The 15,891-nt window shown below is 42.4% G+C and overlaps 1 protein-coding gene and 1 long non-coding RNA gene across 2 annotated transcripts in view; one reads left to right on the top strand and one right to left on the bottom strand.

Moving 5' to 3' along the window:
* The window catches only part of frem3 (Fras1 related extracellular matrix 3), a 29,416-nt gene that overhangs the window by 2,530 nt on the left and 10,995 nt on the right, over nucleotides 1–15,891 (bottom strand). The window contains exons 3-22 of the mRNA XM_086119936.1: nucleotides 14,273–14,419; nucleotides 13,782–14,012; nucleotides 12,872–12,997; nucleotides 12,024–12,275; nucleotides 8,409–8,558; nucleotides 8,127–8,336; nucleotides 7,656–7,853; nucleotides 7,035–7,199; nucleotides 6,774–6,956; nucleotides 5,658–5,788; nucleotides 4,635–4,793; nucleotides 4,124–4,427; nucleotides 3,915–4,046; nucleotides 3,201–3,532; nucleotides 2,365–2,557; nucleotides 2,178–2,282; nucleotides 1,801–1,928; nucleotides 1,173–1,307; nucleotides 973–1,099; nucleotides 704–891 (exon numbers count right to left, since the gene is read on the bottom strand). Of these exons, the coding sequence (XP_085976062.1) occupies nucleotides 704–891; nucleotides 973–1,099; nucleotides 1,173–1,307; nucleotides 1,801–1,928; nucleotides 2,178–2,282; nucleotides 2,365–2,557; nucleotides 3,201–3,532; nucleotides 3,915–4,046; nucleotides 4,124–4,427; nucleotides 4,635–4,793; nucleotides 5,658–5,788; nucleotides 6,774–6,956; nucleotides 7,035–7,199; nucleotides 7,656–7,853; nucleotides 8,127–8,336; nucleotides 8,409–8,558; nucleotides 12,024–12,275; nucleotides 12,872–12,997; nucleotides 13,782–14,012; nucleotides 14,273–14,419 (3,596 nt within the window). The remainder of the gene's footprint in view (nucleotides 1–703; nucleotides 892–972; nucleotides 1,100–1,172; nucleotides 1,308–1,800; nucleotides 1,929–2,177; nucleotides 2,283–2,364; nucleotides 2,558–3,200; nucleotides 3,533–3,914; nucleotides 4,047–4,123; nucleotides 4,428–4,634; nucleotides 4,794–5,657; nucleotides 5,789–6,773; nucleotides 6,957–7,034; nucleotides 7,200–7,655; nucleotides 7,854–8,126; nucleotides 8,337–8,408; nucleotides 8,559–12,023; nucleotides 12,276–12,871; nucleotides 12,998–13,781; nucleotides 14,013–14,272; nucleotides 14,420–15,891) is intronic.
* On the top strand, nucleotides 337–15,015 carry LOC147199890 (uncharacterized). Its single transcript, XR_015101820.1, has 3 exons — nucleotides 337–362; nucleotides 7,064–7,209; nucleotides 14,295–15,015. It is a non-coding gene; the product is annotated as an uncharacterized LOC147199890 (long non-coding RNA).

Genomic DNA, 15,891 nt, shown 5'->3' with positions numbered 1-15,891 from the left:
TAAAACTGAGCAAGGATTACATCATACAATCAAACAACAATTAATTATCAATCCAGTGTGTTTTTACTTGATGATACATCTCCAAAGAGGATGCCTATCCGCAATTTGCTAAACTCTGCCACATCCAATATGGCTGCAACGCCAACGTAGTCAGGTAAGCGTCTTTGTATATGTGTAACAAGGCCAGTAAAAAACTTACTGTATTGTATTATAATTACAAAAATCTATAAAATTATGAATACCTGACGTGTTCGTTTACTATATCCGCCATTATCAAAGAGTGGAACAAAATAGTTTATGTGTTCCCCTACTTCAATAATTAACGTGGCACTGCCTCTTTTTCTCTTGATGTCCGAGCTGAGGTAAGCATTTCTCGAGCTCTAAAAAACTTTTGTTTTCATTTACAAGTTTCACTATTGTAATACATTGCTGAGCCATATAACTTGTGCAGAGGCATGCTGTATCACTCTAATTGATGGGCGGACATTGTTTTCTGTTATTTTCGTCAGGTATGCTGTGTTATGTGTGGGCCTTATTCTCTAGATTGTTTGAGGACTAGTTTACGAATTCACTCATTGATTCAGTGTTTCATAAAACTGTATGTTAGAGCTATTGTAAACTATGGTGTGTCTTTCTCTGGGTCTCTGTAACGTAAATTTGCCCCTCCATGTCCCTGTAAAAATTAAGGAATCCAGATTCTTACCAGGATCTTAAATCTGTAGAGCAGAGAGGGGGAATCGGCCAGGCAGCCGTACTCCTTATTGGTGGGGTTATATTTGGGAACGTAACCGTCGGCTCCGGTGCACAGGAACACTTTCTCAATGCTGCAAGAGAAAGAGTCACCCAGGTTCTGCACCGGGTCCACCATCACGCGGCCATAGATCGACGAGCCTACAAAGACCAGAAATGTTTATTTGTTGGTCGCATCAGCCCCAATGCTAGTGAAAATCCATCAGGTGCGAGTTGCGGTACCTTCTGAAAAGGCGGCGTCGGTGCCCTCCCCAAAGCCCATCGAGCCATCCGATAACCAGAGCTCCTTCTTGGAAAGTAGGAACATCTGTGTGTTGAGGCTAAACTCTGCCGCTACCGGGTCGCTCACCTGACGGGAACAACCACCATCGGGACAGTCTTATTTCGAGCCTCGGGAAGAATTTGATTGAAGAGCAGTTTACCTGCTGGAAGCGAATGTCTATGTCAAAAGTCAGAGGCTCCCTCGGATGGCACACGGGAGGGATGCTGAACTCTCCGTTGGGCGAGGCAATACAGGGGACCAGTTTCACTGTGTATGTCCCAGAGTAATCCCGCACCTAAAGGATAGGCAAAATCATTCCGTTCGCTTTTTAATATGTACATACATCATTTTCCAAAAGTTAGGGCTTTCTATTCGGCTTTCGGCTGACATCTCAAGATGAACCTAAAATGCGCTAAAAGCTTTTACCTTTTCCAAACTTGTGAATGCGCATGTCGTCACTCGCAGTTTTCAAACAAAGATCCGAGCACCAGAATTCACAACAAGTTTTGACGAATGGACCAATAATCTTCTCGATTCGGTAAGAATTGATATTTAAGAGTCGTCTTGATGATGTATTTTAGACGCTACGTCAAACAATTGATCAATCGTACCAGACCAACTTCCTGTTCGAGAAACGTTGAGTGGTTGAACGTCCGCATTCAAAGGTTTCTAATTAAATCCACCTGTGAAGTTCAGAATACATTTTAGGGTCATCCTGAAATTTCACTCCAAATGCCAATTTCCCGAACGTTTTGCGGAAACCGTACGATCATGTGTTTGTGACTTACGGCAAAGTCAGATACGAAACTCCACTGTTGCATGGGCTGGTTGTGTGTGGGCTCGGTCCTGACCAGGGACAGGGTAAACGTCAAGCCGGGGTGGTCGGCGCAAATCACCATGGAAGACACGCTGGTCCCTAAAAAGCAGACATGTATAGCATTAAAGCGCTCATATTTATAACCTGACCTTTTATATTGTCTTGGCCTCTCGGACCGTAAACGCTGGCTGACATTTGCTCGGATGACACCTGGTACTTTGACGCAGGAAACCCCGTCTCTACTCGCCACCCCCATGAGTGTGGAACTCCAGAAATAACCCAAGAGAGGATATAGCGTAATCCAATCGGAGACGGCATATATGGAGCGACCACTCTTGATGTCTTTACCTGGATGAGTCAAAACAAACTGGCCCCTGAAGCGAGCCTCTGTTTTAAAGTTCACCACCAGGCGGCCCTCCTCATTTATGCGCATGCTGGTGGGGTACATGGCTCCTGCAGAGGTTTGAAGTAACATTGTCAGCAATTCCAACGCCGTACCGTGAATGCCTTTAGGGCGTGTGGCGTCAGATGTTACCTTGCAGCTCCGACTCGGGCGGGCTCCCGATGCCCTCCTGCCACAGGATGGCCGTGTCGTACACGAAGGTGAGCTTGAGCTCCGACTGGAGGTCGAAGTGCTGCCAGCCGCCCACGGCCACGGGGGAGTGGAAGACGTAGGACACAAAGAGGGGCACGCGCAGGGTGACGTAGGACTGGACCAAGTTGAGCACCTGGCAAAACAGAATCTTGGCGTCAAAGTCCAGCTCAAAATCAATTGTAACCGTGTGTCTTTTTGGGGATTTAGAATAGTCGGTATGTATTCTTACTATTACTTGACTTCTTGCACAGCCCCTACCAAGATTCCCTTTGGTCATTGACTAATGTGTCAATCATGACACAAAGGACTAGTAATCGGTCAGCATGTCAAGCCTACCTAAATAATTTGGTGAAAAATGTAGACTATGATCGTGAAAATGTAAAGGTTTTGGCATACGGGAATTTTTGCAATGTGGAGGGTTGCGCGCTCAAGGTGAATTGAATGAGCTGATTTTGAATTTCCCAAAATGGGAGTGATGTGGATCTGTCTTATTGAACGTGCCGTGCCGTAGGCATTGACGGTGGAATTTTTGTGGGTGAATTTTAGTTGAATTTTTTGTGAAATTTCTGGCATGTTGAAATCTTTCCCAAGCTGAATTGTATGAGCTGAAGATTTAGAATTTTGAATGGTAACGATCAGTTGAATGACTGATTGGGAATCAATGGGGAATTATTTTTTGAAAAATACCTTTACCTGTGAAAAGACTATATGGTTGGTGTCGCACTGAAATCGTTTAGTTGCATGTCAATTTGGTTCCCTATATATTTTTCTCATACCTGTCCGTCGGTGCCGATGGAGCCACCGCAGTCATTCAACAACTCTGACATGTCGTAGTAGCTGGTGAACTCCCAGAGGCAGGCCTCCAAGTTGAGGTTCCGGTAGAAGCGTAGAGAGTTGGATGAGCGCATGGCATTGCTGTACTGGTAGGGCGACGTTTCGCCGATGATCTCTGGGTTTTTAGTGGCGTCGGTGATGAAGCCGTGGCCCGTCTGAATTTCGTTGAAATCCAGTAAATTGGAGCACCGGTGGTTGCCCACACGGGTGCCGTCGGGACTTAGCGTGAGCTCAAAGTTGGACATTGGTCTCGTGGAGATCACCGGCAACATGCCTGTTGGAAGTTCAAATACTTGTGTGACAAAATTAGAAGTACTGATTCAACTACCAAAAGTATAGACGAAACGCATTCGTGCTTTGGTGTGAAAAAAAAAATGCCAATGTCAGTTACATACAGGCTAATACCTGTTTTAATAACAAAACAAAAAGGGTATTTTTGGTCTTATTAGCTTACATAGCGGTTGTCATCAGAAAAACAACGGAAATGCTGTATGTCGCATGTTTTTTTTGTTTGTTTTAAATGTTTGAACGCCAGAAGCTAGTGATTTTTAGTCTGTTGCCAAAAATGTTTTCACAAATTCTTTGATCGATATTATTCTCGTTTCTGTTGGGGAAGACTATTATATCTATTTTGGGTACCGCGTGAGTTAACTCACCATCCATATGGGGCATGTTGATGGTGAGCTTGATGAGGTTGGGAAAGTCCGGGTCATCCGGGCCCGTGTAGCGAATCTTTGCAGAGAAAGGTTCGGCTCCCACGGTGCCTTGGATTCGTGGTTGACACATGCCTGCAAGGAGGTTAGGGTTGATCAAGTTGGCGCCCTCCAATCGGGGCTAAGTTCTTCACGGCATCTACGGCGCTTACCTTCCTCCTTGCTGATCACAACGATGGGACTGGAAAGCTCCAGACCAGCGTCCCCATTGGCATTGAAGGCCCTGGCGGCGCACTGGATTCTGGAGCCCGCTTGGAAGTAGATGGAATCCAAAGTGATGGATTTGGTGTTGGTAAAGAAGGTGTTGGTGTCCACCTCCCTCATGGGGCTGGTGACGCCATCGGATCCGGTGGGGGCACTGACCAGCCAACGGTACTGGGTGAGGGTGTCATTGATGCTCTCCGCCGAGCAGATGGAACCCGTTTTGTCAAAGTCATTGTATTTGGGGTTGCAGGCCTGCAAGGCAGGTAAACATTGACAGCAGAGTCAACATTCCAGTCGGGTCATCATGCTTTTATGTTTTAATTGATGTTGTATTCCAAAAAATACAACAGCAAACCGGTTACATTTCGTTTTTGCCATTAATCGATCATGAACAAGTCATGCTAGCAATGTAGCAATCTTGGCGTCCCGATACTGGAAAGAAGGGGGCGGCGCGCTTACCGTCACACACACCACTGGATAGCCATTGATCGGGTTGGGGTTGTCTTTGGTTTTGGACGTGTCGTCGTACATGAGCAGGGAAACCACGTGGGGTACGGCCGGGAACGTGACATCCGCCACGCTGTCCATCTCCTCAATGTACACAATGGCTTTGTTCATCTAGTGGGAGATGGCAAGGTTATCAAAAAAGTAGTCATCGCAAATATTCACAGTTGACAGACAGATTTTGAATTATTCGGTGGGTTTGTCTTCATTATTTTGTCCAGCGACCCATAGTTTTGTTCAAGTAATCTAGTTATATTTGCATATATTTGTAGGTTTTCCATTAGAAGAAAAGAAATCACTGTTGCTTTTAATGGGAAAAAATGCACATCACACTGCGAGTTGCTGTATACAGTATTTTAATTTTTAGATTTTGGAAAAAAATCTGATTCGAAAAACGAGACGATACAAGGCAATAAATTGCACAAAAAATACATTATTAATATCTCTTCACAGTGTACTGTGATGAGATATTTAACAATGTAATACCGATTAATACAATATATTGCGATATGGTACAAAACAATATGATGATGTACAGTATAATAAAATCACTACAGTATGTCATGCAAACAATCTGATATCAATCGGTTGCTATGACGATACAAAAAGAACACATTATGTTGCAATTTTTTAAAATTAGTTTTTTACAGTTTTGGAATTTTTTTTTTTTTTTTTGACAGCCAATTTTTTTGGTAGAATAGAATAGAATTGTCTGTCCTGTGATGTCGGTCCAGATGTTTTTTGTTTTTTTTTCTTCATGGACTATGCAGCCTTGAATGGAACTTGGGTCACAATTTAGTTGGGCTATTTCTACGCGTTGGCTTACATTCCCTTTTTAGCTCCATCTAATGTTAACCCCCTTCCCCACCTCCCGTCTCATTCCAAAGCTTTTTATAAGGTATAGTGGTTCAGGCGCACTGACAGCAATGCCAGCTGTTGCCGGGCTATTTTCGCACATTTGTAGCCATGCGTCGTCACCTGTATCTCGGCCACCATGTTGTCATCGGGCTTCATGTGCACTGTGAATGCTTCCCTCATCTCCCGCTGGCCGTCGTAGAGAATCTCGATCTCCACGAAATGCTCCTTGTCGCCCTCTTTGAACTCCACGTCTACGGAAAATCATGTCAGGCTTCAACACCTCGACAGGCATTCAATGTAATAACATTTAGAACATGCAAACAGAGTTATGCTATGTCGCTCTTTCAAATGTGGCGGTTTGTCTGGCAAGCAAAAATTTTGAGTTACGAATGAGCTTCAGGCTTTCGATCACTAGATGGCAGCAGAAACAAAGTGTGAAAATTCAGCTCATGTGGGTTGGGTTTTTTTTTTTGTGTGTGTGGGTATTTTAACGAAATAAGTGCTTGTAAAAATCTTGGTAGTTTGGCAGATTGAACAGTTCCACAAAGAAGAGGCAGAGCGTGTTTGTTTCTTTTATGGAATCGACAGGACCAAGGTGTGGCGCAACATTCTAACAGCCCAAGTCACCACCAGGTTCAGGAATTATCCATGCAGCACTTTTGGGATTCACTAAAGTTAAAAAAATAACATCCAGTCAAGCATCATGTACTAGTTTGGTTGCTAGCTTAACGTCATGCTGAGTTGGCATCATCATGCTTATTCTTGTGAAGATCTCTTCTTGAAATATTTTTAAAGTATTGTAAATATGACTGAAATGTTCGTTATGTATTTCTCTGTGTGACTGCTCCGAGTGTGAAGCGGACACATTTTGTTAAGTCGAACAGATGCCAGCTCGGGCAGGCTTCCACTCTTTGCCTTAAGAATGGCACAGGCCAATATTTGGTCAGCCCGGGCATTTTGCTTGCAGTTAGTGCTTGCTAACCACAAAGCCGGCGAGTACTGCGGCATTTAGTTCAACCCTCGTTCAGTTAACATCAACTGCGAGTGACAAACATTTTGAAGCAAGCACACCATGCCACTTATTTACAAAACTGCAAGACCGCAAGATACGACAAGTGCGAATGGAAACTTAAAATGACAAAATAGGCTTTTGGAATATATCCTGCCCACACAGTAAGTAGGGGTGAGCCTGCATTGTGGCATGACATCCAAAGGCAGCACGCTGGGTGGTCTCACCTTCCGACAGGGGGTTGTAATCCTCCCCGGAGGTTGCCGAGCCATCCTTGGTATGCACCCTCACCACCGACACCTTGGAGGTGTCGCCAGCACGCCGGATGGGGATCCTGACGAGGCCGACATCGCCTTTCACTTGCGGCTCTCGGACGCTGTACTTGATCTCAGAGAAGCGAATGATTGGCTCTAAAACAGGAAATAGAAAGAGAACCTAGTGATCCTACCTGTTGAGGGGTTTGATTCATAACTGTTTTTGTAACGTACTGTCTTTGTTATCTGTGATTTTGATCAAGGCCTCATTCTGCTCGCCAACCGAGGCCCCGTACGGCGACTTGCTTTTGGGCGTTCCGAGGACCAGGCGGAACTCCTCATCCTCCTCGTGAACCGAGTCGTCCTCCAACCTGACCACGCACGGCTTCTCCGACTCTCCTATGAGGAGGTATGGAAACATTATAGCTACAGTCCTCTGAAACGACGGTAACAAAAATGCATGCATCTGTCCGGACATGACTGAAATGTTCCAATATTCTAATTCCGATCGAAGTGGGTGGTACAGAGACTTAAAAAAGTTTCTTTATCCTGGATTAAATTCAGGTGCTTGGAACTCTAGATTTGAAAAGATTTCCTTCACCATGTTACCTTTTCACCACATTTTTTTTTCGCAATCATAATTCAAGGATTTATTTGATTGAGTAATACCTTTCGATACTACACGAAATGAGACATTCCCGTATGATCTACTTTCATACAGAGAGTTTTGTGATCCTTCCCCCCCACCCCCATAGTAAACCCATCAAGTATTTTTAACAGGTGTCTTAATGCACCAGATACATACATAGCAGTACAGAATAGATACACACCGACGGGGTGTAAGAGTGGTCCCACCTGGTAGGAAGGTGACGATGGAGTCGTCTGTGTTGGGCCTCTCGCTGTAGTCCATCATCACCTGAGCAGTGCCCTGTCGGGTGTAGCAGCGCACCGTGGACTCGATGCCGATGTCTCCACTGCGGTACACTATTGCTGTGACCTCCCCGTCAGCCTCGTCCACCTTGTAGCTGCCTTCCTTGAACTGTACCTTTGGCACTGTAATGAGTCAATGACAGCTAGGTTGTCAAGAAAGATTCATACCATGATACCACCCGAGGTGGGATACTGAAGTCACATGACTTGCGGCGACTTAGAAGGACTATTTGGAAAAAACATATGAAGGACTCAGCGTAGAGTTGAACGTCGAGCTACGTTCCATCGCTGTGTACGGGAGTTGCAATTGATTTACGTCTCATTAAACCTCTGCAACTTTGAAGGGAGGTTTTAAGTATTCGAATACGGTCGGCGGTTCACCGTCGATCGACTTACCGTCCGTGATGGTATCGTTGATGGTGATGGTGGTCTTGCTGGGCTCCCCCAGCACGGCATTCATAGGCATCCTTAACACCAGATCGAAGGTCTCCGGTCCTTCCAGCTCAGGCTGGCCCAGGTCGTCCAGGATGGTCACTCTGAACGTCTGCATGGTCACTCCAGGGGCAAAGTCCAGGTTGCGGCTGATGCCCACGTAGTCCAATCCGGCTGCGTAAAGTATAACGATGTGAGATTCAAGGTGGGAACGCAACATCCTCAAGTGTCGTGTGAAAGGTTAACCTTCAGCCGAGACGGGCTCGCTCTTCCTGGACCGGACAGTCACGGTGGCCGTCTTTGAGAGATCGGTGCCCGTCCTCCACACGTTCACCTCCACATAGCCTGAACTCTCGTCCACCATGTACTCGGGCTCACCGAAGTACAGCGACGGCTCTGTAAAAACAGGAAATGGTGTCGTTTAAAGCAGGGTAAAAATAGTTTGGGATTTTTCATCATAGCTAGTAATTTAATTTTGACCTTTCTCGTTTAAGTCGTTTGTTTTTAATGAGTTTTCAGAGCAGGGTTTTATTTGTTTTTAAAAATGCTTCATTTTCGTTTTTATTAGTGTTAGCACAAGTTTGAGTTTCTATATTTAACTATATGGAAGAACTATATTTGTCGAGTGCACGATTAAAAATAAAAGGTAATAATTGGGTAAGAAATGAAGATGAGCAGCAGCTATCCAGTGTCAACGACAGCCGACTCAAAACATTTCATCGCTGACTTTCAAGTCAGTAGTAATTAGGTGACCTCCCACCATTTAAAGCCCCACACATTCAAAGTCACAGATACGACAGTATGGAATGTGAAGATGGTGACCCAGAGTGGAACAAAAATATCTAAACCTCATATGCCTATTTGAATGGGTATTATGCAACATCGATTTTGTGTGAATAAAGTGCCGCAGAAAATAGATAGCAAAAAGGCGCCAGTTAACAAGTTCCTTTTTGTTCCGAAAAAGGAAGGTGGTCTTAAAAAGACGTCTTGGCAAACCCCCCACTTCTCAAAGCTGAATTTGGGAGTAAGTTGTCAATCCTAAGAGCCCTCTTGTAGCCGCCACACAGTTTTAGGAACAATAATAGAAGTTGGTAAAGCGAAACAAGCGGCTTTCATTCCGCACGGGAAGTCGAAATTCACATACTCCTGCAGATTTTCCGATACAACTGGAGAAAGATTGCGAGTGTGCTTCACACATGAGCGAACGCCATTCGTCCTGCTTTCCGATGATGGAGAAGCTAATTAGCAATGTGGACGGGTCGGTTGCCTTGGAATTCCAACTCCAGGAACATCAATTTGTCTCTCTTCACTTGTGTATAAAGCAAATGTTCTTCACACTAAGAATAATCTCAGGTGATTTGTCGATAACCCTTGACTGTAGAGGGATAAAGTTGTAACAATGTTTGCAGAGTTAAAAGACTGGGTGAGTTTACGATGAGAAAGTTGACGTTGTACTGTCATTAAAATATTATAAGAAAGGCTACATCTCAAGTTCATGAGAAAAAAAATCCCGGGATAAATTATTACGAGCAAAATAAACTGGGAAAAAAAAGTTTTTGTTGAATTTAGTCAATTTTTTATTTCATCAAGTGGTTGAGCGAAATAAAATCATGTGGATCTTTCTTTAAATTTTTTTTATCTGATCTAGATGATTTTATTTTGTGCAACCATTTGACGAAATAAAATTGAGTAAATTCAACACACCTTTTTTTTTCAGTGTAAATTTACAAAAAAGGTTGACGAGTATACCAGTCAAAATGTATACGTTTATCTGACAAAGTTGCAATGTGATAAAAATAAGACCAAGATCAGGAGAAGTCTGAAAATTTCAAAACCAGCCGTAAAATTTGCACGAAATTCAAGTTGCAGCTTTCTTATATAATAGGATGAGAATTAAGTCATAGAGTTGAGAAGAGAATAAAATTGGAATTTTATAATTTAGAAAATATATAATTGTGGAGTTGTGATTTTAAAAGAAAGTTTTGCTAATTTGCGTGAAAATTACAAGAATAAATCCAAAATATTATGGGAGAGGAACTTTTACATTTATATAGGATAGGTTTTAATTTTCCCACAAAAAGTAACATTAAAAGACTAAAATTTAGAAGTATAAATTATTAAAAGTCGTATTTTTCTGAAAAAACAAAATAAAAAATGGTTAGGGTATGACTGCAAGTATCCGACATCCATTTCTCCTTGTGTGCCTTACTTTAAATTCATGACTCGGCACGGCAAACGAGACTTCTGGTCCCACAGTGAATTGAACACATTTCTGGCCGAGTGTCCATTTAGCAGCGTCGAAGCCTCAAAAGTCAATCGGAGGAAGAAGCGCACAAACAATGCAAACTGGCCAAACTCCAAGTCAACCAATACAACACTCAATCTCATTTATTTATGGTGGGCCGTTATGCCCGAAGACCCACCAAGGAGCCCGACCACAATAGCCGCAAGTCTTGTCTTGGGAATTGATACGTGAAGTTCCATTGTGCCCCCCCCCCCCATCCCCCGCCAGGAAATTACGTGGGAGGGAAAGCCTGCGAGTGAACGCAAAAAATTAGCCCCACGGTGAATGGATGAAGATGTGGATACAAAAGGAGGATTTTTTTTACAGGTTTTGTGCGTCCGTTCCTCAGTTTGGTGATTTAAAATTGAAAGCAGAAACGAGGTAAAATGATAAAATCATCGTTTATAGTGGCTCTAAACAGTCTACACACCCTTCGGAGGCTTTGGTGAAATAAAAACCAAAATAGATCAAGATAAAAACGTTTTCCACTGTTAACATGACTTATAACCTTAGCAAAATAAAATAAAGTTCAGCTGTTCTGTAATGCTTTTCCTGAATTTTTAAAAACATTCGTTTACGATTAAGCCACAATATTATGACATAAAACCAATCTAATATTCTGGGAATTTGGTCATAATATAACAACAAAGTCAAACTATACTACTTCTTTTTCTGGTTAGTGCCAGTCAGGTACAATGCTCTTTCTTTTGCCCTCTGCTCCTCTCACTGTCGATGAGTTCACACGAGCAGGACGCTTGTAAATTACTAAAACAACATAAGCACCTGTCTATCCTTATCTTGTTCTGACATGCTGAACGTACGCACGTGGAAGGGGTAGCTGGGGAACAACACCAAGCTGTTATAGAATGGGAATAATCCGGGCTTTGGGGTAGCCAGTGGACGGGAAATAGCAAAATGGGAGCGTCATAGAATTGCAGGCGGTGGCGCATGAGCCACATCGTGTGAAGTCATTCGTCATATTTCACTTTTCTCATCTGACATAATTGAGGAAAAGGAATTTAATGCGATTTCAGTCATAATTTCCCAACAATAAAGTCATCAAGTTGTAATTCCATGGGTGGAAAAAAAGATGGAAAAAAACCCAAGGATGACTTTATGACTGAATATTGAGAAAAATGTCACTTTTTCTTGTAATTAAAAATAAACCTTATGATTAACATAAGCGGCTCGGATAATGGATGGACGAGAAAACATATTATAGGTGTAACACTTCACGAAGAAAAATCTGAATTTGGTAAGCTTGAAAAGAAATGTTGAATAAAAATAAATCTGACCAATAAATTATCAAATGCCTAAATCATGTTGTAATACGGTGAGAAAAAAGCTTGACCTTTAAAATTATGCAATTTCAAGGAAAACCATAACTGAATTCCAAAATTGATAACTTTATGTGAATACATTTAGAACAAGCTAAACAAGCATTCTTGGCAATCGGGGGTGGAGCTAGACACTAAGTCTGTTGATTGGGCGACAGAGAAGCATCCTTTTACAGTGGAAATGGAAAAGCAAATCGTACTGTGTCAGAAGACTCAAAAGTTTCCGATCTCAACGCTCACCGTCGTTGCTGTCGGCCAGAATGGTGACCTTGGCGGTGGAGAAGGAGGCGCCCACCCGGCCCCCCATGGGCATGCTGAGGGTGACGTTGAAGCTCTCCTCATCCTCGTACAGCGAGTCGTCGATGATGATGATGCGGCAGACTTTCTCGCGCTCATCCTTGTCGAAACGTAGCACGCCTGTGTGGTCGTCGGCACGCGTGATGTAGTCCGAGTAGGACAGCACCGAGCTGGGGATGGTGCCCGTGGCTGTACCTGGAGGAGGAGATTCATGATTAAATATTACAAACGTACAGTATAGTGTGAGGTCACAGGCTCGTGCATACACACTCATATGATCACACAAAAGCGATAAACAACCCTGTCTTTTAGTTGGCTCCTCCCCCAACCTTTTTCCCTTTCTCTATTATGGCACACCTGCAGACGGGATATGGTGGCGCCCTGAGGGCTTTTGAAGCCTGTCCTCTGCAGGAGGGCTGTATTGTATGCCAACAGTTCCTATCCCACCTCTACATCGTCTATTATGTCTGTTGAGGGGTTTTTTTTTTTCGAAATCCAAATTGTGCTCCCCTTACAGAACTCAGTTGGCGGTTTTTGTTTTTGTTCTTTGAGAAAAAAGTCACCGAAGCTATAGTCTGTAAAAAAAATAAGGTTCTACTTGTCGGAAAATGAACAGAAGTTAATCTAAATGTGAGAAACGTTATAGAATTATGTTTTGTCATTTTATGGGAAAAAAAGTCTTCAAATTAGAAAAAATATATAATTTGGTCATAATATTCAAAAAATGAAGTTATAGAAATGCAAAAAAAAAAAAAACGGTGGAATTGTAAGTCCGATTTTACGAGAATTACCTTGTTGAGTGGAGCAGATGACCATGAATTCCTGACTGGCGTCTCCGGAGCGTCGGACCGGTACCAGGAGCTCTCCGACGTCCTCCTCAATTTTGAATTCAGCTTGGGGAATGAAGACGGTTGACTCTGTATTTGTTTGTTTTTTTTTGTTTTTTTGGGGGTGGGAAGGGGGAGAAAAATCCATCACCAATTGTGCGTCTCGCAAAAGACATAAAAAGTTTCCCCTGCTGTATGGAAGTAAAGTGTAGCGTATTTATTTATATCCTATACTATGTTAAATAATTATTGTGAGAAATGATCAGCGTCTTCACATTCCATTTTAATTATTAAAAACATATGTCAAGTCAAGGTACTTTTTAGCCAATTCGCTACTTCAAAGGTGTGTATGAAACTGGTAGCAGTTCACATTCATCAGTCTCCATAAAGTAGTTCTCACTTTCAAAAAAGTTGGTGAGCCCTGTTTTAAAGCAACAGTTACGTAAATGTTTGTAATTACCGTAATATCGATGCTATTTTCTGTGAGCTTCTCTATGGCTTTTCGCATTATATGTTAGCATTAAGCTAGCAGACTTTTTTAGACAAAATGATAGGATTTGTAGGAACATGTACAGGTAGGTGTTTAAATATACAATGTTTGATTTTATGTTGTTGTATGTGCCAGTTCAACGGTAAACTTCCAACTGTGAGGCGCAAATAAGCAGCTGGAAGCAAGGACGATTTCCCCATATTTGGAGAACCGAACAAGTCTTCTTTTCGTTTCTGCGGTGATGCTATATGAAGTCCTCCTATTTCTTGACAGCAAGAGTAAATGAAGAACTACTTATGGAATATTGTATCTCATTGAATTTCGTGAGTGCGTCTGGATCTTTCCTCTGCGATAAACGGGTTGAATGTATTTCTGCGATATTACCGTCTCCCGGGTCCACAATTTCCACAGTGGCAACATCTGGGAACTCCAGTACAGCCATGACCGGGTCAGATAGCTGGATCTGGAAGGTTTCTGATGTTTCAAACTCTTGGTCGGTGAAGATCTTCACCTTCCAGGAAGCCGTGGTTTGACCCGGATTGAATTGGACCTGCTTCTGGGATTTCCCCCGGAAGTCTTTGTCCTTCTCGGCGGTTCCGTCCTTGGTGGCGATGCCTACCGGAGATGGCATTTGCGTGTTCCGAGTGAATCATGAATCATTTTTTGGATTATTCAACTTGTTTGACAACGGAACTAAAAAAAAAAAGACTTTTTCTGGAAATATTTCATTGTTATTCTCATGATTGTCTTCCTTTATTTCACCGTTACCTGTTATTGTCCAAATGTTACCTGCAGTGTCTAAAATGAAGCCTTTTTTCATCCAACTATTTCGACTTGACTCTTGATGGCAATGGGTTAGGCTTAGTGAAACTCACTGACAAACGACGTCTCCCCCAGGTATCCTCGACGTTTGAGCGTCACCTCCAGGAACTTGGCGTCCTCGTCCACCTGGTAGTACTCCCTTTCCAGAGAGATCCAGGCCCAGTTGAGGCGAAACGACTGAGGCTTCAGTTTGTTGCCGCCTGTAGAAAGGCAAGTATGGCAAAGCGTCTCTTAGCCGCCATGCAAGGCTACTTCGGCGTCAAAGTATAAAAGGACATTTGTGCCGGTAACGTGATCACTAATACGTTTCCTTATATAGTGATAAGAAGAGTCTCTCGTGTTTCGTGTAATGGCTACCGTTCATGTTGCTGTGCTGTACACGCTTGAGATTCTCGGGCTTTGTCTGTAGCTTGGGTAAGGAAATGTGATTACAGTACCGGTAATCTGCTCCGAGCCCACCCCAAAAAAAATACCAACATTTCTTTTTGAAACTACAATGTTAATACGGACAATTGTACACAACAGTACTATATGTTATAAAAACATACAATAATAAGATCATTGTATAACATTTAAAGAACTATACAATTTGGGCATCAAGACCATGTCATGAGCATTGTGCTGCTCCTTCTGGTGTGCATGCCTTGGCCACTTGGGGGCTGTTTAATGCATACAGACATAAATCCGTCCTGAAAGCAATGCTTGTTTCATTAGCCTGTACATGTCTTTCTCATTATATGCTAGCATGAACCTAGCAGACTTTAGTAAGACACTTTAGTAAGGCTTTGGTTAAATACATATAATAATACTGTATTTGTTACAAATTTATTTTGATTGTAAACCTTAAGTAAGAGTGGCAGTAAAAGCTTGAAGCGAGCACACTTGCCACCTTTTTGAAGAATTTTTCAGTTTGATTTTTTTTTTCCCTATTTCGACTTGGGTCTTGTAATTCTGACTTGATTGATTTTTGTAATATCCGTAATTTATTCATCTTAATCTGTGTCAAACTAATATTTAAAAAAAAAAAAGAAAAATCCTCCAACTCAATTATTGTAAAACTTTGGATCTTGTCATAGTTTGACCGATTTCTGGCAAAAAATTATGCAAAGCTCAAAACTCAATTTTTATACTTCTACCATCACTTATTCAGCTTGATGTGTCATGTTTACATTTTTTTTGCCTCTACAACTTACCATGAATTTAAAACTTTCTTCTCATAGTAGTTTAAACAAATTCTCGCAATTTTATATTTTGTTCTTTTCTCAATTTCTGACTTCCAGTCCAAGATACAGCTACAGGACTTAGCTTTTTAAGAGAAAACACCTGAAACTATGTCAAGACCCGGAGGTAATCCCTTTCAAGCACTGACCGAGAGCCAGTGAGATATTTAAGATTATCGGCCCTCTGGCATTTAAAAAAAAAAAAAAAAAAAACATGGTGAGATAACTATCCGGGTGACCTGCTACTTTTGATGTGGAATAGGTTACGGTCAGTGGCGTCTTTGGCTTAGCGAGGTTAGGTGGGGGGGTCATTTTAGTTGCGCATCGCTGCTCACGCTGACAACAGACCTCTTGAACCAGCGAAAGACTGAATGAGGACCAAAACAGAGATTTCTTCTTCCTTGCCATGAGGAAGATGAAAAACTTTATCGTGGACATGCAAAATATATCTT

The sequence above is a fragment of the Hippocampus guttulatus genome, chromosome 9 (assembly GCF_054856545.1).
Source record: "Hippocampus guttulatus isolate MCC_2025c chromosome 9, RoL_Hgut_1.0, whole genome shotgun sequence".
NCBI classification, from domain to species: Eukaryota; Metazoa; Chordata; class Actinopteri; order Syngnathiformes; family Syngnathidae; genus Hippocampus; species Hippocampus guttulatus.
The sequence above is the reverse complement of the archived record's forward strand: the minus strand, read 5'-3'. Positions and strand labels throughout refer to the sequence as shown.